Source organism: Sarcophilus harrisii, chromosome 4, assembly GCF_902635505.1.
Source record: "Sarcophilus harrisii chromosome 4, mSarHar1.11, whole genome shotgun sequence".
Lineage (NCBI taxonomy): Eukaryota > Metazoa > Chordata > Mammalia > Dasyuromorphia > Dasyuridae > Sarcophilus > Sarcophilus harrisii.
In genome coordinates this window covers 457,072,712-457,091,918 of record NC_045429.1, presented here as the reverse complement: position 1 = coordinate 457,091,918, position 19,207 = coordinate 457,072,712, and the positions used below count along the sequence as shown (strand labels likewise).

Genomic DNA, 19,207 nt, shown 5'->3' with positions numbered 1-19,207 from the left:
CCAGGAGCAGCCAGAGCAAGAACTGGCTGACGATGCTCAACTTCATTTTCCCTGGAAGGCCCAAGTGTCAGCTGTCCAACAGGTGGGGAAGAGACCTGTCATTATTCTCCACACATTTCTTTAAACTAAATTTAAAAATTTTTTATTGATGCTTTTTTACATTCCCATCCCTTCCCTAATCACACTGGATCTCCTCCAACACTGACATCTCCTTTTCCCTGGAAATGTCAGCTGTCCAATAAGTGAAGAAGAAACCTGTCATTCCTCTCCACACATTTCTTTAAACTAAATTAATTTTTTTATTGATGCTTTTTAACATCCCTTAGTCACACTGGATCTCCTCCAACACTGATATCATAGAATCCTCTATTAGAAAGAAACCGATAGACCATAAAAATACATTTCTGGCAGCTTTACCAAGGAGGTAGTGATGGCTAAAAGCTTAGATCTCTCTATGAAAACCATCTCTCATTATTTTTATAGAAGAGTGGGTTGAATATAATGATGAAAAAAATGCTTTCTCCCCTCTCCATGCCTTTCCATTTATATATTTCTCTTTAAGAGGCGAATGAAGCCTGAGTTCTGAAGCCCGAGAGCTTGAGTCGAGAAATCCAAGAAATCGTACCTTTGTTTTTCCTCCAAGTTTTATCTCAGAAGTTACCTCGAGGCTGATTCAGCAGTCTAGACTGAATGGGCTTCTGTTGATGGTATAAAGAGGTGGCTCTGGTTCCAAGGCTGGGGGATAAGGGAAGGAGACGTCACTTCTGAAAGAACCAATTGCAAGTTTCCCTTCTCCGAAGAATTGGACTGGAGCTCATCAAAGTACTACTTGTGTTTTTGTGTGTCTGTGTGGTTGGGTTTTTTTTTTTTTAATGCAGAAATCAGCTCTGAAAAATCATAGTTGTGAATGCAAAGAATGAAATAAAGGAGATCCTCAAAATTCCCTTGGGTTTCTTCTCTTTGTGTGTGTTTGTGTGTGTTGTGAACTCCCGTAGAACCTTTCTCAGAAGAGTTTTTAAGGCAATGACAAAGGAAACCAATTATATTGAAACACAGCTATCAAAACATCATTTTTTACAAGTTAAGGTCCCAGGTTAAGAATCCTTGCTTGAAGTTTGTAAGGTTGAACTCAATGCGGGCAAGATAAAAATCTAATTTAATTAATTTATTAATTAACGTGAATCCTATCATTTGATAATTGAAAGGGACTTTAGAAAAAAAAAAAAAAGCATGACTACACTCCCACAATATTCCTTACAACTTCCTAGCTAGGGTATCTGGGCAGGTGAGAATTAGGACCCTGAATATTAAAGTAGGAGGCACTGAACTAAAATATAAAGCTAAGTTCTAATTATTCCCTTTTCTTGGATCTAACATACATCAAATGAGTTCAAATGAAGTGAAAGTAACAGAATCCCAGCCTTCAAGAGGGAGACAGGACCTTAGCAGTCAGCTGATCCCACCCATCCAGGGAGAGAATCTCTAACATATTTAACAAGTGGCTTGAAGAGGTTGCCCATTGCCTTTCTGGAGAGCTGCCTGGCAGTTTTGATGATGTTAAGGGAGAGATATCTCCTCTTTGAGTTCATGTGGGAGGTTGGTGCTGCTGAAATCAAGCTACCTCCCAGCACACTTTGGGGCAGGGGAGGGGTAAAAAAATAACCCCTGAACCAAGATTAGGATTTGAAGAAGGATTCTCTCGATGTAACAAAGAAATGATTCCTTTAAATATTGCAATCTCATATATCCTTGTAGGCTATAAGTTTAAAAAAGAGACGATCACCATCCTATGCTTCTTTCAAAGTTATAAATTCAATTAAGCAGAATCAGAATCTCATCTTATGGAGACAAACCCAAACTGACCGAAGAGTTAAACTAAGTCAAATTATAGATTAAATTGCATTTAGAGTATTCCTGATGGGGCTGATTGAGAGGGGAGATTTGCACGTTCGTTACCAAGCAACTGAGGGCAATTGGGATCCTTCTTCCAGCTTCTTACCTGGGGAATATTTGAAATCTTAAGTCAGTTTTCATATTCCATAGGCCAGGTATTCAGCCGGTTCCATAATCTCCTAATTTCATTTCATCAAACTCTATAGGGAAACTCAATCAAGTAACAGATTAAAGTATATTTAGAAGATTCACTATAGGATAAGTGATTCTGAGCTCCAATAATAAAAATTAATAAGTGGAATTAAAAGATGAAAAATGATACCATGACCATGAATCTAACTCCTCTCCTTTCTTCCCAAGTGGAAGGTAGACTATGGAAGGACCAAGAAATCCCAGCCTTTGCCTCAACCAAGTCACAGATGTGAATGGTCTGCTCCATTGGGGGAGACCGTCAGATCTTTGCTAGTCCCACAATTTATCCATCCCCACTCCCCCATATAAAGGGATGACTGTGAATGGCAGCAACAGGAGGATCAGGGCTACTACAAAAAGCAACTTCATGTCCTGTCACTGATTCTCATTTTGCATCAAGGGAAGTGGAATGTAATGGGAATTTTCTTTATTTCCTTTATTATTCAAGACTCAGGGACACTTCCTTCCTCTGAGCTGTCCATGCCCATCTTGAGATAATTCCAAAGGTCTGGATAAGAAAAGGAAGGAAAGGGATGACTTGCCCCCTCCTCCACCTCACCCTGGGCAGTTTCGGTTCCATATTGGAATGAAATGGAATTGGAGATTCAGAAGATCTGGTGATTCGAGATCCATCTGGCCCTCCAGGAATGGATTCTGCCCTTGGGAATCTCCTGTCAGGGGAACCCTGGGCCCTGCCACCACGATGGTGCTTATGGAAGAGGTGCTCCGTACAATTGACTCTGGGATGCTGCCAAACCAGATGAAAACGTAATTGGGAAATTATTTAAAATAGATACAAATACAAGAGGACATAAGCGATGGTGATCTATGGCTCCCTCCGAGGGAAATGAGGGGTTAATGCCCCTGTTTCTTTTTGAGGTTGACACCAGTGGTCTGGAACATATTGATAGTTTGAAAATGTAACGTTATTTTCTTAAATACTTCCTAATTACACTGTAATCCTAGCACACACACACACGCATGTATAGCCTTGTATTTCAGATTTTTCCCCTCCTTCCCGCCAGGTGGCAAGCCATCCAATATACATTATACGTGTTAAAATATGTGTTACATATCTACACATATTTATACAAGTATTTTACTGAACAAGAAAAATCAGATCAAAAAGGAAAATAAATGAGTAAGAAAACAAAATGCAAGTGAACAACAAAAAAAAGAGTGAGGATGCTATGTTGTGATCCACACTCGGTTCCCATGATTCTCTGGGTGCAGCTGGCTCTCTCCCTCACTGAACAATTGGAATTGGTTTGAATCATCTCATTGCTGAAGAGAGCCCCGCCCACCGGAACTGATCATCCTATAATCTTGTTGTTGCCGTATGCAAGGATCTCCTGGTTCTGCTCAGCATCAGTTCATGTGAGTCTTTCCAGGCCTTTCTATAATCATCCTTATGAACGTCTCTTACAGAACAATAATATTCCATAACATTCAAATACCACAACATACTCAGCCATTCTCCAGCTGCCGGGCAGCCGGTTCCCAGTTTTTTGCCACTGCAAGCCGGGCTGCCACAAACGTTTTTGCCCACGTGGGTCCCTTTCCCTCCTTTAAGATCCCTTTGGGACACAGGCCCAGTAGAGACACATGGTTCCAGATTGTTCTCCAGAAGGGTGGGATCCCTTCACAACTCCCCCACAAGGCATCAGTGCCCCAGTTTTCCCGCATCCCCTCCAACATTCGTCATTATCTTTTTGCCATCCCAGCCGATCTCCGAGGGGTGAGGGACACCTCAGAGTTGTCTTAATTTGCATTTCTCTGACCAAGAGCAGCGCTTCTGTTTGGAAAAAGCCAATGGCAGCAGTACAAGGTGGGGGAGGGGCAGCCAGTTCTGTGGAAGAAGATCTGGAGGCTCTAGCAGACCCTGAGCCCGGCCACAGTAAGGCGGACCTCCGCACGCGTGTCCGCACATTCACACACGCGTGTCCAGGGAGACAAGACATACACGTCTCTCTAGGAAGACGCTCCCTCCCCCTCCCCCCCAGCGCCTCGGGCACAGACCCCCGCACACGCAGACCCCCGGGGGTTCCTGAGACCCGCACGTCTGTTAATACAAGGTTAGGAAAAGTAAGCCTTTTTCGGGACAGAAATAACAGAAACTGGCCGGGGCAGGGGAGGGGGAGTGGAGGGGACAGGCGAGGAAGCCGAGGGCGCCCCGCCCAGAGCGCAGGCGCAGAGACTCCTGCTTGAAGCAAGGGGGGGAGGGAGAGGAAGGGGGGGACGGGGAGGAGAGGGGGGTCTAGAGATGCACACGCGCACGGCGCTCCCAGGCCGCCTCCCAGCTCCCGGACTCCATTTCCCAGGATGCATCTGGAGACACCTCTTTCTCTCTTTCCCCCCCTCCCATCCCCAAGCATGACTCGACCCTCTTTCCCTAGCCGGATGCATTGTGGGAGTGGTCCTTCTGGGGCTCGCAGAGCCTGGGCCCGGCAATCTGTCAGGTGAGGGCTGGGCTGCGGGCGGCGCGGGTCCGAGAGCCGAGACTGGGGGGAGGGGAAAGGTAGGGGACGGAGCGAGTGCGCAGGCGCGACGCCTCACCCGCACACACGCGAGGGAGAGTGTGTGCCCACGTGGGCGTGGCTGAGGAGCGCCCCCCGGTGTGGGAGCGGGTGTGAGCCTGGGCTGGCGTTGCTGATGTGCGGGCCCGACCTCCCGCGGCCTCGTGGTCTCTCCCTAAGCCCTTGAAGCTCTCCCTCTTTCTCCGGTCTAGACACCCGGTTCCCATCAGTCGTGCCCCCGATCCCGCTCCCTCGGTCAATCGGCCGCGTCTCCCAGGGACCCGCCCACGGGTCCGTCTTTCCCTGGGAGCAGCCGCTTGTCTACACCGGCGGCTTCTTGTACCGCTCTCTGACCCCCGTCTGCACTGGACCGGGCCCTCTCTTCTCCCGGGCTGCGGCCCCGGCATCCCCTCCTCGAGACCTCCAGGCCGCAGGCAGGCCCCCGGCGGGCCCCGGGGGTGCGTGAGGGATGGGCGGTGTCCCGGGCCACCAGGTCCGGCCGCCTCACTCCTGCTGCGCCCTCCAGCAGCCGTCCGAGGAGGGAGTTCAACCCCCCACCTTAGGGTCTTCCCGTCCCCGGGGCTCAGGGAGGAGCCCCCTCCCCCAAAGCCGGATCCCCTCCTTGCTCCGGGCTCTGTCCCGCCGGGTCTGGCGGGAAGGAGTTCTGGGTGGCGTTCAGTGCCCCACGGGACCTCTGGGAGGGCCCTGATGCTGCCTCGGATGCTCTCTCTCTTCCCTAGTGACTCTCGGACCCGAGGCCCCAGCGCCCCCCTCCTCTCGCGGCCGTGACTCCATCCCCACCCAGGAAGCCCCCCGAGGGCGGGACCGTTCCCATGCTCGTCCTGTGGCCCCCTGGCCAGCAGTGTTTGGCTTCTTGATGGTTGGGTCCGTGTGAGCTTGACCCGAGTGTCCCGAGTGCGGGGAGCTGGGGGCTGTTGTTCGAGTACTGGTCCGGGTGCCGGAGCCCAGAGCTCTGCTTGCAGGAATGAGGGGCTCCCCGAGGTCGGCAAGTGGAAGAGACCCCAGGATTGCGGTACAGGCGCTTCTGCCTGGCCCTGCCAGCCCCGGCTGCCTCCCGTCCTGCCGGACCTTCCTTCCCCGCCGGGATTCCTCCGTGGGGATGAGGGAGGAGCCAAAACAGCATTTGAGCCTTTCCGCGGAGGCGTCCTTGTTCACTCGTGGGCCCGCCCTCTGCCCTCCCGCGGGTTTGGCCAGCTGAGGCCGGCCAGGGGAGGGAATGAATTCTCAGCACTTCCTCCCGCAAACCCGGGCTCAGTCACTGCTTCCACACAAGAGGCGTCCTGTCCTAATGGGGAACACCGGCCGGTGGGGACTGTGAGAGAACCCCCAGACATTGGGGTGCAGCCTCAGGGCAGATAGGGGTCCGATGGGGATGGGTGAAGGGGGTGGAGTAGGGGGAGGGGTGATAGGGGGGTGGAGGGGGGGACTGGGTGATAGTGGGAGGTGGGAGAGGGGATGGGGATAGGGGGAGGTGGGAGTTTAGGGGGGATGTGGGTAAGGGAGTGTGGAGTGAGGGGGGACTGTGGTGGGTAGGGGGCTTGGGAGGGGGGGGGATGTGGGTAAGGGGGAGGGGAGGAGGGGGATGGGGTTGTGGGAGCTGGAGCCCAGGGGATGGGGGACAGGGAGGTGGAGAGGGGGACGGGGTATAGTGGGAGGGGAGTGAGGGGATTGGGGTGACAGTGGGCGGGAGTGAGGGGGACTGTTGGGGATAGGGGAGCTGGAGCCTAGGGGGGACTGGGTGATAGGGGGAGTTGTGGGAGCCAGGGGATTGGGGTGACAGGGAGTTGGGAGAGGGGACCGGGGTGGGGGAGCCGGGAGGAGGGGGACTGTGGGTTGGGAGGTGGAGTGAGGGGGGACTTGGTTAGTGGGGAGCTGGGAGGAGGGGGGAGTGGGTTGGGAGGTGGGAGTAGGGGGACCGTGGGTGATGTGGGAGTGGGGGAGCCAGGGGATGTGGGGAAAGGGGACGGGGAGCGAGGGGGACCGGGTGAAGGGGGGAGGGGAGGGGGGAGTGGGGACAGGGGAGGTGGAGGGGGGGACCGGGGTGAAGGGGAGGGGAGCGAGGGGACCGGGGGATAGGGGAGGGGAGAGGGGAGGTGGGTGAGGTGGGGGTGGGAGTGAGGGGGAGTGGGATGGGATGGGAGCAGGGGGGACGGGGTAGTGGGAGCCGTGGGAGGAGGGGGGGAGTGGGGTGAAGTGGGGAGCGGGAGAGGGGGAGTGGGGTGATAGGGGTTGGGATTTAGGGGACGTGGGGATAGGGAGCTGTGGGAGGGGGGGATGTGGGGGAAGTGGAGTGTGGAGTAGGGGATTGGGGTGTGTGGGAGGTGGAGCCCAGGGGGACCGTGGGTGAAGGGGGGAGGGGAGCCAGGGGGGATTGGGGAAGGGGAGCCGGGATGAGGGGGGGACTTGGGTGAAGGGGGGAGGTGGAGCGGGGGGACTGTGGGGTGAAGTGGGAGCCGGGAGCGAGGGGGACCGGGGGAAGGGAGCGGGGTGGGGGACCGGGGTGATAGTGGGAGCGGGAGCCGGGGGGACCTGGGGGGTGGGACAAGGGGGGCCAAAATGTGGAGCCCAGGGGGACCGTGGGTGATAGTGGGAGCCGTGGAGCCCAGGGGGACCGTGGGTGATAGTGGGAGCTATGGGGCACAGAGCCTCCTGCTCGGGTCAGCACTTGGACAGCTCCCCAGGGGCTGGAGGCAAGATGGGGATGGAGGGAGTTCTCCATCCCTGTGACTTTTGGTTTCTACTGACACTGGCAGTTGGGTGGAGGTGTGGAAGAAAGCGGGTCCCTTCTCCTGAGTGATAGCTCCCTTCACTTCAGGGAGCGGGTCTGGAAGTAGGGCTAGGCTGGGGGGCCAGATGGGGGCTCTTCCCGGAGCTCTGGAGTTCCAGGTTGAAAGCTGTTTCCACCTGGGTGGGGGGGAGGCGGGGCTGGAAGCAGCTGGGCTGGAAGGAGGGGGAATGGTGAGGAGGAGGAGGAGGCCAGGGAGCTTGTCCTAAAATCTGAGCTAAGAAAGGTTTGGGAAAAAGGACTTAGTTCTTGACAAAACATATTTTTAAAGTCCGATTTAGTGGTTGATTTTTAAAATAATAAAAGCTAGCTAAGTTTCATTTTTCTTAGTTAATGTCCTTTATGATTAAATAATAAATCCATGCATATTCATCTTTTTTTTAAGCCCCTGGGTTCACACTCTAATGAAAAATGCAGTAAAGGCCTGTGACTTTTTTTTAGTGAGGACTGGGAGAAGTTGGGGTGAGTGTGTCCCTTCCACACTGCAGTGGATAGAGCTTTGTGCATTGTTGTGACCAAAAATAAAAATTTAAAAATCACCCCAAATGGCCAGATCTTTGGTAGCTGATCCCCACCTCCACGGCTGATCCACTGGGCCAATAAGGCCTTGTTCCCCCCGGTAGGTGACTCACAATAGGTTTTTCATGAATGAATCTCATTATTGACCTGGTGCTATGATTTTTTTTTTGTCCCCTACAGTTACCGCTATCGTTTTTCTCACTATAGAGTGAGTGCCTTTCCTACCCCCAGTCAATGTGCGTATATTTATTTATAGGTCATGCACTTGTAGTATTGTGCTAACATGTCATGTACTAAAATTATAAAACGTGCCCAAAGTTAAAACTTGAAAAAGGATAAAACTGATAATGGTGTAAAGAATGAGATTATAAATAAATTAGAAGAACATTGGATAGATTACCTCTCAGACCTGTGGAAGAGGAAGGAATTTATGACCAAAGAGGAACTAGAGATCATTATTGACTACAAAATAGAAAATTTTGATATATCAAATTGCAAAGTTTTTGTACAAACAAAACTAATGCAGACAAGATTAGAAGGAAAACAATAAACTGGGAAAACATTTTTACAGTCAAAGGTTCTGATAAAGGCCTCCAAAATATGTAGAGAATTGACAATAATTTATAAGAAATCAAACCATTCTCCAATTGATAAATGGTCAAAGGATATGAACAGACAATTCTCAGACGAAGAAATTGAAACTATTTCTAGCCACATGAAAAGATGCTCCAAGTCATTATTAATTAGAAAAAGGCAAATTAAACAACTCTGAGATACCCCTACACACCTGTCAGATTGGCTAGAATGACAGGGAAAGGTAATGCGGAATGTTGGAGGGGATGTGGGAAAATTGGGACACTGATACATTGTTGGTGGAATTGTGAATACATCCAGCCATTCTGGAGAATGATTTAGAACTATGCTCAAAAAATTATCAAACTGTGCATACCCTTTGACCCAGCAGTGTTATTCCTGGGCTTATATCCCAAAGAGATTTTAAAGAAGGGAAAAGGACCCACGTGTGCAAGAATGTTTGTGGCAGCCATCTTTGTAATGGTCAGAAACTGGAAACTGAGTAGATGCCCAACAGTGGGGAATGGCTGAATAAATTGTAGTATACGAATATTATGGAATATTATTGTTCTGTAAGAAATGACCAACAGGATGATTTCAGAGAGACCTGGAGAGACTTACACGAACTGATGCTGAGTGAAATAAGAAGGACTAGATCATTATATACTTCAACAACGGTGCTATATAATGATCAATTCTGATGGACGTGGCCCTCTTCAGCAATGAACCAAATAAGCTCCAATAAAGCAGTAATGAACTGAACCAACTACACTCAGTGAAAGAACTCTGGGAGATGACTAAGAACCACTACATAGAATTTTCCATCCCGCTATTTTTGTCCACCTGCATTTTTTATTTCCTTCACAGGCTAATTGTACCCTATTTCAAAATCTGATTCTTTTTGTACAGCAAGATAACTATATGGACATGTAAACATATATTGTATTTAACTTATACTTTACCATATTTAACATGTATTGATCAACTTGCCATCTGGGGGAGAGGGTGGGGGGAAGGAGGGGAATAGTTGGAACAAAAGGTTTGGCAATTGTCAATGCTGAAAAATTACCCATGCATATATCTTGTAAATAAAAAGCTATAATAAAAAAATGTTAGTGGTACAGAAACCTATTTGCATTCAATATATTACAATCTTATTGAGAGCTATGTGATTGGGTTATGTTTTCATTTTTTTAATTTAAAAAATTTTTTTAATGAATAGAAATCTATTTTCCTTTCCTCTTACCTCCTACTCCATTGGAAAACAAACCAAACCAAATTCCCTCATTGCCCATGTTCTAAAAATGAATTTTTCTTTCTGCCTCCTTCCTCTCTCACTTCTCTGGTAAGATGGACAATATGTCTGTTCTCAGACCTTCGCATTCATGTTAGTCATTGCATTCTTACATTCTTACAGCTCTCTCTTTTTAAAAAATTAATTAATTAGCAAAATATATGCATGGGTAATTTTCCAACGTTTACCCTTGCAAAACCTTTTGTTCCAAATTTTCCTCTCCTTTCCCCCACCCCCTCCCCTACTTGGCAGGTAGTTCAATACATGTTAAATATGTTGAAATACATGTTAAGTCTAATATATGTATATATAGTTATACAGTTATCTTGCTGCACAAGAAAACTCAGATCAAAAAGTAAGAGAAAAAAACTGGGAAAGAAAACAAAATGTAAGCAAATAACAGAGAGTGAGAATGCTATTTTGTGCTCCACACTCAGCACCCACAGCCCTCTTTCTGGGTGTAGATGGCTCTCTTCATCACTGAACAAGTGTTGTTTTCACTATTAAACGAGAGCCACGTCCATTAGAATTGATCATCATATAGTATTGTTGTTGCTATGTACAATGATCTCCTGGTCCTGCTCATTTCACTCAGCATCAGTTCCTGGAAGCTTCTCCAGGCCTCTCTGAAATCATCCTGTTGGTCGTTTCTTACAGAAAATAATATTCCATAACATTCATATACCATAACTTATTTGCCATTCCCCAACTGATGGGCAGCCACTCAGTTTCCACATTTTTACAGCTCTCAAAGCTGTCTTTACAGTGTTATTGCTGTTACGTGAATTATCCTTTTACTATTGCTCAATTCATTCTTCATCTTGTAACAATCTTCAAAATTGTTTTTATAATATTGATGTTATGGTTAAAAAAAATTGCTCTCTTGGTTTACCTTATTGCCCAATTCATGTGCTCACATCACTTCCAGACAAGTCTTTCCATGTCTCTTTGAAATCATCTAATTCCTCATTTATTAAAGTACAATAATATTCCATTACACTCATGTACCCCAATTGGCTCAGCCATTCCCCAATTTTATATCATAGAAACGAAACCTTTTTCAAAGAACTTGCTAGAAAGATTTTTTTCTAGTTAATTGTTTTCCTTATAAACTTAGATTAATTACATTTTTTTTTTTTTGTAAAAACTAAATTTTATATGTGAACAAATGCTTTGTTATATTGTTTGGAAAACCTTTAAATTATCATATGTAATGTTACATGTCATAACATTAATTATCATATTGTTTAAATTAATTTTATGAGAAAAGAAAGTCACACTGATTTCAGTGATTCTCCAGGAATGCCAGTGATAACTTAAAGAAACATTACTCACCCAGGTCTTGCTTTAGATGCACCCAAATTTGTGATTCCCTTGTGTTTTGGTTTCTATCAACTTTTATTGAATCTTTATATTTGCTGATATACATCTTAATTGACCCAATACGTAAGATGTACATGTTAGTTTATGTGCTGGTGTTCTTACCTGCTAGAGTAAACCTCACAGAGACTTGATGAGAGGGAGCCATCTCGTTTTCCGGCCCATGGTCTTCTGTCAAGAGACTTAATAAAGTTCTTTCTAAATTTTTTTCAGGTTTGGGGTTTGTTTTAAATTGAAACAAGCAACCAAAATTATTCATTTTTGTTGGAATACACGGGAGAGCTGTAGGAATACACGGGAGCCACCTGACAGTGGCTGCTGGAGATCCAACCTAGAATGGATCGCCTCATGTAAGAGGATGATACAAGGAGATTAAGAGGCAGTTGCTAATCCTTGACCTCTCTGACTGAGAGGTCGTTGTGTTGTCTGACCTCTCTCCTCTTCCCCTGCCTCCAATTTATCTCATTCCTAGTCCGCAACACCTGTGTCAGCAAAGGCTGCCCCGCAACTCCTTCAGATGCTATGATCCACACTTTTAACAACTGTCAGGGTTCTTCAAGCTAGTCTATTAATTTAATAAACATTTATTAAGTGCCTACTGTATGACATGCCTGAAGGAAAGGATTGACAGAATGAAGGCTCAGTTGAAGGTAGAATGAATTTAGAAGACATTTAGTTCAACAAATGTTATAACTTCTTTTCAGCAGTGAATGGCAGCTCAGGCATATGAGTAGAAAAGTTCCATCAAGGACTAATCTAGACTGTAGGATTGCCCATGAAGAAGGGCTTGGGTAAAGAAGGCTAGGGCTTTGTTTAGGAGCCTAGGTTTAGGATTGATGTCCCATAATTTCTTTCTGCTTATCCAGTTCAATGCCCTGTTCTTCACCAATTCAGCAGCATGGAGGTTGAGGAGGGAATGACTTTGGGGTTCCTCACAACCAGGTTTCAGGTAAGTTCAAATTTGCTTTCTCTTTATCACAAACAATGCAGATACAGAACACAGAGAAAAATGGAAAAGCTAATATGAACTAATGCAACATGAAGTGAGCTGGGCTGGGGAAGCAAAGACAAGAGTGTGAATGGAAAGACTCAGTACAAACTAGTCAGGACTGAGTGTTGTGAAACCGTGAGGTTTTAGAGCAAAGATGAAGGAAGGGAATCCTCTTCCCATTCCTTTGCAAAGACGGGGGCCCAGCAGAGTAATCAGGTCTGGTTTTTCCAATACATTCATCAGGTTTGCTGAATTTCTTTTTTCCCTCTTCTATTTTAAAAAAACACAATAGCAATCTTATTTTAAGAGATAATTCTCTAGATAAGGTTGGAAGGATAGAACAGGAAATAGAGGCAAAGTCAAAACAAAAGATATCAAAGAAAATCCATTTTTTTCTTTTCTTTTTTTTATATTTTTTTTGCTGAGGCAATTGAGGTTAAGTGACTTACCCAGGGTCACACAGCCAGGAAGTGTTAAGTGTCTGAGACCAGATTTGAACTCAGGTCCTCCTGACTTCAGAGTTGGTGCTCTATCCACTGCACCACCTAACTGCCCTGAAAATCTATTTTTTTTTTTCAAAAAACATAACTGAAAATTTAGGTGGCCCAGTTCTGTTGGGAGAATAGAAGATAAGAGACGGCGAGCCTCAGGTTGCACAGATACATTCCCCCTGCCCGAGCCTGCTGGGTGTTTTCTGGTATATAGACAAGGATCACCCAGCCTGAGGAGGCACGGATAAGTCTTTATTTGACAGTGGAAAAAGTACCACCATCTTCCTGTCACCTCTCCATGAGCTCCCTGAGGACAGAGCCGTCCCCGCCATTGTTCATAGTTGCATTTTATGGTCTGAACATGACCTTATTCCAGTGAAGAAGCAGCTAGATCACTCTAGAAGAGAGAGTAAAGGGCCATTAACAGTTGGAAATGGAGAGGCTCTGAGCTTGACCAACCGAGTGGGGACAGGGTCCCCTGAGACCGTCTGCCCAGAGGGTGGTGGTTAGCAGGGAGGCCGTGACCTAGCTGCTAGGAGATTCTACTAGGGCAGTGACTGCCATGGGAAGAGTGTGTGTTAGTGAGAAGTGGATCCTGGTTTGGGGCTTTAGGATTCAAAGACATGATTTTCTTGAGATTTCCTTGTGGGAAGGATTTTTTAGGGTGGATACGAGCAATAAAGAAATGCTGTCCATGAGTCTAGGACAAAATGTGGCTCACGTCCGCATTTGGAGAAACGGCCTCTGGTTTAGCTCACATGTGTTTGACTCAGGAGTCGGTGATGTTCAGAGACGTGGCTGTGGACTTCACCCGGGAAGAATGGAGGTACCTGGAGCCGGCCCAGAGGGCCCTGTACAGAGACGTGATGCTGGAGAATTACCAGAACCTGGTCTCCTTGGGTAAGTGGGCTGCTTGGTCTGACTCTTAGCAACTGTCTTGGCAGTCTCCCTTGCTGCCTGAAATGCTGAGCAGAACTTCTGGATTGGGGCTCATCCCTTCAGGAGGGTCCTAAGTCCTTTATGGACAGTGTGCAGAGTCCTCCTGCTCTGTGCTCCCAGGCAAAAGGCCTTTCCGAGCTGTGAATTGCAGTCCGACAGCTTCCCTATGCCAGCCCGAGGCTGCAGCTTCTCTGCTCCCTGTTCCTCAGGTCAGAGATTCTGGGGAATTAGGATACTTCTCTCTCTGGAAAGCCTTTCCTCCCCCTTTTCTTCAGAAGTTTCAGCATGGATTTTATTCTGAGCCTGGAAATCGCACTAGTCAAGCCAGGAGGGATGATGTCTTAGCTAAACCTGACCTCTCCCTGGTCTAGTTCTTTGCACTTTGTCTACCTACTTCCCACATAAGTACTTCCTGGCTGAAAGATTTCAGCAGGAAGTCCCAGAAACCATCCTGGCCCAATCCCCATGACCCACTTCTAGAGCTCTGGGGTCATGTCATTCTCCTTCGTCCTCTCCAGGAACATGGGCCTTGACTTGGTACCCCCTGTCTCCATGAGGCCTTCAGTCATTGGGAGACTGCCTCCTCCTTCCAGGAACTTTTCCTGGCCCAGTCTTCGAGAGGCTCCCAATCTTGGTCCTTCTCTGGCGACATCTTCATGATTTTTGCCCATATGTGAACAATCTAGCATAGTCTCTGGCTGCATGTAATAGATGCTTAATGAAGGTCTGATGATTAATCAGTCGCTTGAGAGATCCCAGTCCCTGTGAGGTAGATGAGAAAGTCTGACCTTCACACTGAGAGCAGTTAATGAACTGGTTTTTTTTCTGAGCCCTCACCAGATCTGCGAGCTACCTTCCCTTGTATCACAGAATGGTGCACACTTTGGCGCTCCCCTTGCCTCCCTTCTGTGCCATCCAGCTGCCCTCTTTTCTGGAACTAGAGCGAATTTGCTTCCTGTCCCTAGCAATTTTTCACTTCTCTCCTTATACATAGGGCTTCCTGTTTCCAAATTTGATGTGATCTCTCTATTGGAGAGAGGAGAAGCCCCATGGAGGCCCAAGGGAGGAGACCCAAGGTGCTCCTGTCCAGGTGAGTGAGTAAAAAGCAGGTAGATGAGAATCTTCTAGATATCTTCCTTTTTGGTCCTCTCAAGGACTTCAGAATCGGGACAAAAACTCTGGGCTGACTAGCATGAGATATATTTTTCACTTGAGCACAAGACTTGGCTGTTATAGAAAAGAGATGTATGTTCCTTAGTTTTTGTTGTTTTTAACAGACATTTAAAACTGAATAACCATCAACTAAAACATATTTTCCCCAGTTCTTTATGTCTACAAAAGTACTGTTATAAATATTTTGGCCTATATGTGATATTTCTTCCTGTCTTAGGCCTCTTTGAGGTTTATGCTTAAAACGGTATGGACATTTTAGTCATTTTGTGGACATAATTCTAAACTGCTTTCCAGAATACCTGGGCCAATTCATAGCTCCACCCACAGGGTATTACCTTTTTCTACAGGCAGCCAAGAAACATTTCCAATTGTCTATATTGTCTTGAACCTAGAAAACTCACTTCTAAACCTTTTCCTCAAAAAGACAAAAATAACCATATGTCCTCGGTAATTTGATTGAAATAGTTCCAAATCTGTACATTTGTTTAAATAGTATCATCATTTTTATTATATTGGCTCAACCCAACAATGGATGATTATCCCTCCAATCAGCTAAGAGACATTTGTTATTTTGCTTAATTTTTTTTTAAATATTTAAAAACATTTTTTAAAATGTTTTAAAATATTCACTTGAGTAGAATTGGTAGATTGACTTTCAGAAAATTTAACCCATTTGTGCTTATTTTGATTGGTACTTCTTTTCTGTTATTCCCTTTTGGATTTTGTGCCCTGACTTCCAAATATTTTATGCACTTTGTAATTATTTTGAGTGTGAGTTCCCTATCGATTGTTGCTTCTTGGATTATGTTCTTATCACAGAAATGCTTCAGTTTGTTTCTTTGTTGATTCCCTAGAGTTTACTATAAATAAATCATTGCGTGACACAATGATCAACAAAGAAACAAACTGAAGCAGTTAACAATTTTGACTATTTAATAAATATCAGCAAATAGGGATAGTTTTGTCTATTCTTTGCAATCTTTACAACTTTTCTTTTGATTAATAAAGTTAGTTGATTCCTTCCTCAGGGACTTTCCTCTATTCTGTAGAGGAAAACTTTTTTTTTTTTTTCCATTGGTGTATTTTTAATGATGTCTATAGGTTCTTAATTCATTGAGTCTTGGGCACCTAAATACTTCATTATTACGTCTTTATCTGTCTTTGATTTCATTTCCTCTAAACGATGTTTGTTTTGCAGATTGAACATTTTTCTCCTTGATGAAAGGGACAGAAACTAAAGCTTTCTATCAAAGTTCCTTACCTGTAACAAAAAGCTTAGTGACTTCTCCCTTTCCCCTTTGTTTCAGATTCCTTTACTGAGGACAGCAGAATTACAAGCAACAACTCCCTTCTGATACAGGCTATTTGCATGCAAGAATCATCCAAGAAAAGATTGTCAAAGGATCCTGTCCATTGTTCAAAGATTCAAGAAGCTAGAGAAAATGAAATTAATTTAGAGAAATCGAAGAGTAGCCAGGAGAGACAGTTCAAACAAGTAGCAATCACTCCTAGAACAACTTTTAATAAAGGGAGTGTGCCTCAGGGTGATACACTGGGGAGAAATTTTAGTCCAGGGTCAGTCTTAGGTGCATTGTGGAAGGGAGGTGTGGAGAAACATTTCCATAAGTACAAGAAACTTGGAAAGAGCTTCAGGGATTTTTCAGACCTGAATATGTGTAATAGACCCTCCTTAGAGAAAAACTTGGTTAAGTGTAGCTTGTGCAGGAAGCCCTTCAGTTACCGCTCAGATCTAATTAAATTTCATAGAATTCATACAAGAGAAAGGCTATATGAACACAATGAATGTGGGAAAGCCTTTGGCAGAAGACAAAATGTCACTGGACATCAGAGAATTGATAATGGAGAAAAACATGAATGTAATCAATATGGGAAAGGCTTTAGGCACAAGGAAATCTTGACTAAACATAAGAAATTTCATACAGCAGTGAAACCCTTCGAATGTAATGAATGTGGTAAGTCCTTCAGAGAAAGTAAAGTACTCAAAAGCCATCAGAGAATTCACACTGGAGAGAAACCTTTTGAATGTAATGAGTGTGGGAAAGGGTTTAGCCAGAGGGCCAATCTTGTTAGACATCACAGAACTCATACTGGAGTGAAACCCTTTGGATGCAATCAGTGTGGGAAAGCTTTTAGCCAGAGAGGGCAGCTCATATATCATCAAAGAATTCATACTGGCGAAAAACCATTTGAGTGCAGTGAATGTGGGAAATGCTTCAGTCGAAGGGCAATCCTTATTACCCATCAGAGAACTCACACAGGAGAGAAGCCCTTCACATGTAATGAATGTGGAAAAGCCTTCAGTGAGAGAAAAGTACTCAAAAGCCACCAGAGAATTCATACTGGAGAGAAACCTTTTGAATGTAATGAGTGTGGGAAAGCATTCAGCCAGAGGGGGCTACTTATTTATCACCAGAGAATCCATACTGGAGTGAAACCCTTTGAATGTAACGAATGTGGAAAAGCCTTCATTGAGAGTCAAGTATTAAAAAGCCATCAGAGAATCCACACTGGAGAGAAACCTTTTGAATGCAATGAATGCGGTAAAGGCTTCAGTCAGAGAGGACACCTCATTAGACATCAGAGAACTCATACTGGAGTGAAACCTTTTGAATGTAATGAATGCCAAAAAGCTTTCAGTCAGAGAGGAAACCTAATTTATCATCAGAGAATTCACACTGGAGAGAAGCCTTTTGAATGTAGTGAGTGTGGGAAAGGCTTCAGACAGAGAGCAGTTCTTATCACCCATCAAAGAACTCACACAGGAGTAAAACCCTTTGAATGTAATGAATGTGGGAAAGGCTTCAGCCAGAGAGGACATCTCATTAGACACCAGCGAACCCATACGGGAGCGAAACCCTTTAAATGTAGTGAATGTGGGAAAGGCTTTAGCCAGAGTGGACACCTCATTAAACATCAGAAAATCCATACTGGATCAAAACATTTTGAATGCAATAAATTCCTTCATCAAGAACAAGTTATTCCAAAGTAGCTTTCCATCAATTGGGGAATGGCTACATATATTACGTGATATAAATAATGAAATATGACTGTGCTATAAGAAATGGTAAAGAATTCAAAGAAACATGAGACAATATGAACTGATGCAGGATGAAGTACAGAGGGCCAGAAATGTAGTATGCATCAAGAGTATAACAATGTAAGCAAAACAAAAAACTTCAGTGCAGACTAATTTAATGACCCAGCTTGACCTCAGGAAATGTGAAATACACTTGCCTCCTTTTCAAAAAGATGGGACCAGGGATAGATAACCTTGTGTTTGTTACCAGACTTTGCTGGATTGTGTCGTTTAGTCTTGTTAAATTGTTTCTTAACCTCCCCACCTTCATTCTTTGTTACACGAGATGGCTTTTTGGGTAGAAAGGGGTGAAGGTCATACTAAAACATATCAAAATTATTTTTTAAAAATTATTTTAGAAGAACATATGCTAGTTCATTTCCTTTACTGGTTGTAAACTAGCATATACCTTGTTGATGCAGGGTTGTTGACATGCTGATTCCCCTCATTAGACTGTGAGGGGATAGGACTGTTCACTTTTTAAATCTTTCTTTGTCTCCCCAGTGCTTAGCACATGCCTGGAACATAGCAGTCACTTAAGAAATGCTTATTGATTGAGGTTAAAGAAATGTTGTAGACATAATTTAACCTAAAACAAAGGTAGCTAATTAAGATTTTTGTGGAAAAAATAGAGCAATGTAGGCTACATTGTCATAAAATTAAATGGGTTCAAAACTGATTGAATTATCAACTCCAAAATGTGATCATTAATAATTTGATGTCAGATTGAAAGGCCTGCCAAGGAAGTGCTTCAGGCTCCCAAGCTACTTGAATATTTTTGTCAGTGACTTATGTGATGTTGCATTTCCCAAATTTCCCACTTCCTTCTGTATGTTAAAAAAAAAAAATCTGTTGATGATCTTTTTTTTTTTTTTTTGCTCAGTCTCATTGTCACTAATCTTTCTCTGCTTCTTTCTAAGTCTCTTCCCTCATCCCCCCAAAGCCTTCTATTTTAACATATATTTGTAGTTGAGCAAGGCAGTTCAGCACTTTGGTCATGTCTGAAAATGGACATTTCATCTGCCTCTCTACTCAAGATGTGGAAGACATGTTATCCTCTGTCTTTGGCAACTGTCATTCATCTCAGATGGTATAGAAAGGGATATAGTCAAATGACAGTTTTGGAATTACTACATGTAAGTTTGTTGTGTAATTAAAAAAACAAGCTGTAATTAAAATCTGGTTACTTGTATTATTTTTCAAGAGTTTTTGTATATAGAAATGATGTAAAATTGGTATTCAAAGCCACTACTTAGCCAGACATGGGACTCTCTGTAAGGAGGTTGGACAGTAAGAGTCTTCAACAAAGACTGGGGTCTATAGGTTTATAATCCTCTGTTTAT

General features: G+C 44.8%; 2 protein-coding genes across 2 annotated transcripts in view; one reads left to right on the top strand and one right to left on the bottom strand.

Annotated features, from left to right (window-relative positions):
* Nucleotides 1–130, bottom strand: part of OTOS (otospiralin) — a 5,519-nt gene extending 5,389 nt beyond the window's left edge. The window contains exon 1 of the mRNA XM_003770166.2: nucleotides 1–130. This exon is cut by the window's left edge and continues 12 nt beyond it. Coding sequence (XP_003770214.1) covers nucleotides 1–46 — 46 coding nt within the window. The 5' untranslated portion in view covers nucleotides 47–130.
* A 4,188-nt stretch (nucleotides 131–4,318) lies between these two features.
* Nucleotides 4,319–18,741, top strand: LOC100929935 (gastrula zinc finger protein XlCGF26.1-like). The gene is made up of 5 exons (XM_031968199.1): nucleotides 4,319–4,544; nucleotides 12,040–12,122; nucleotides 13,429–13,555; nucleotides 14,589–14,684; nucleotides 16,075–18,741. Exons 2-5 carry the CDS (start codon nucleotides 12,072–12,074, stop codon nucleotides 17,775–17,777), a joined length of 1,977 nt encoding a protein of 658 aa, XP_031824059.1. The 5' UTR covers nucleotides 4,319–4,544; nucleotides 12,040–12,071; the 3' UTR covers nucleotides 17,778–18,741.
* Nucleotides 18,742–19,207: the final 466 nt, after the last annotated feature.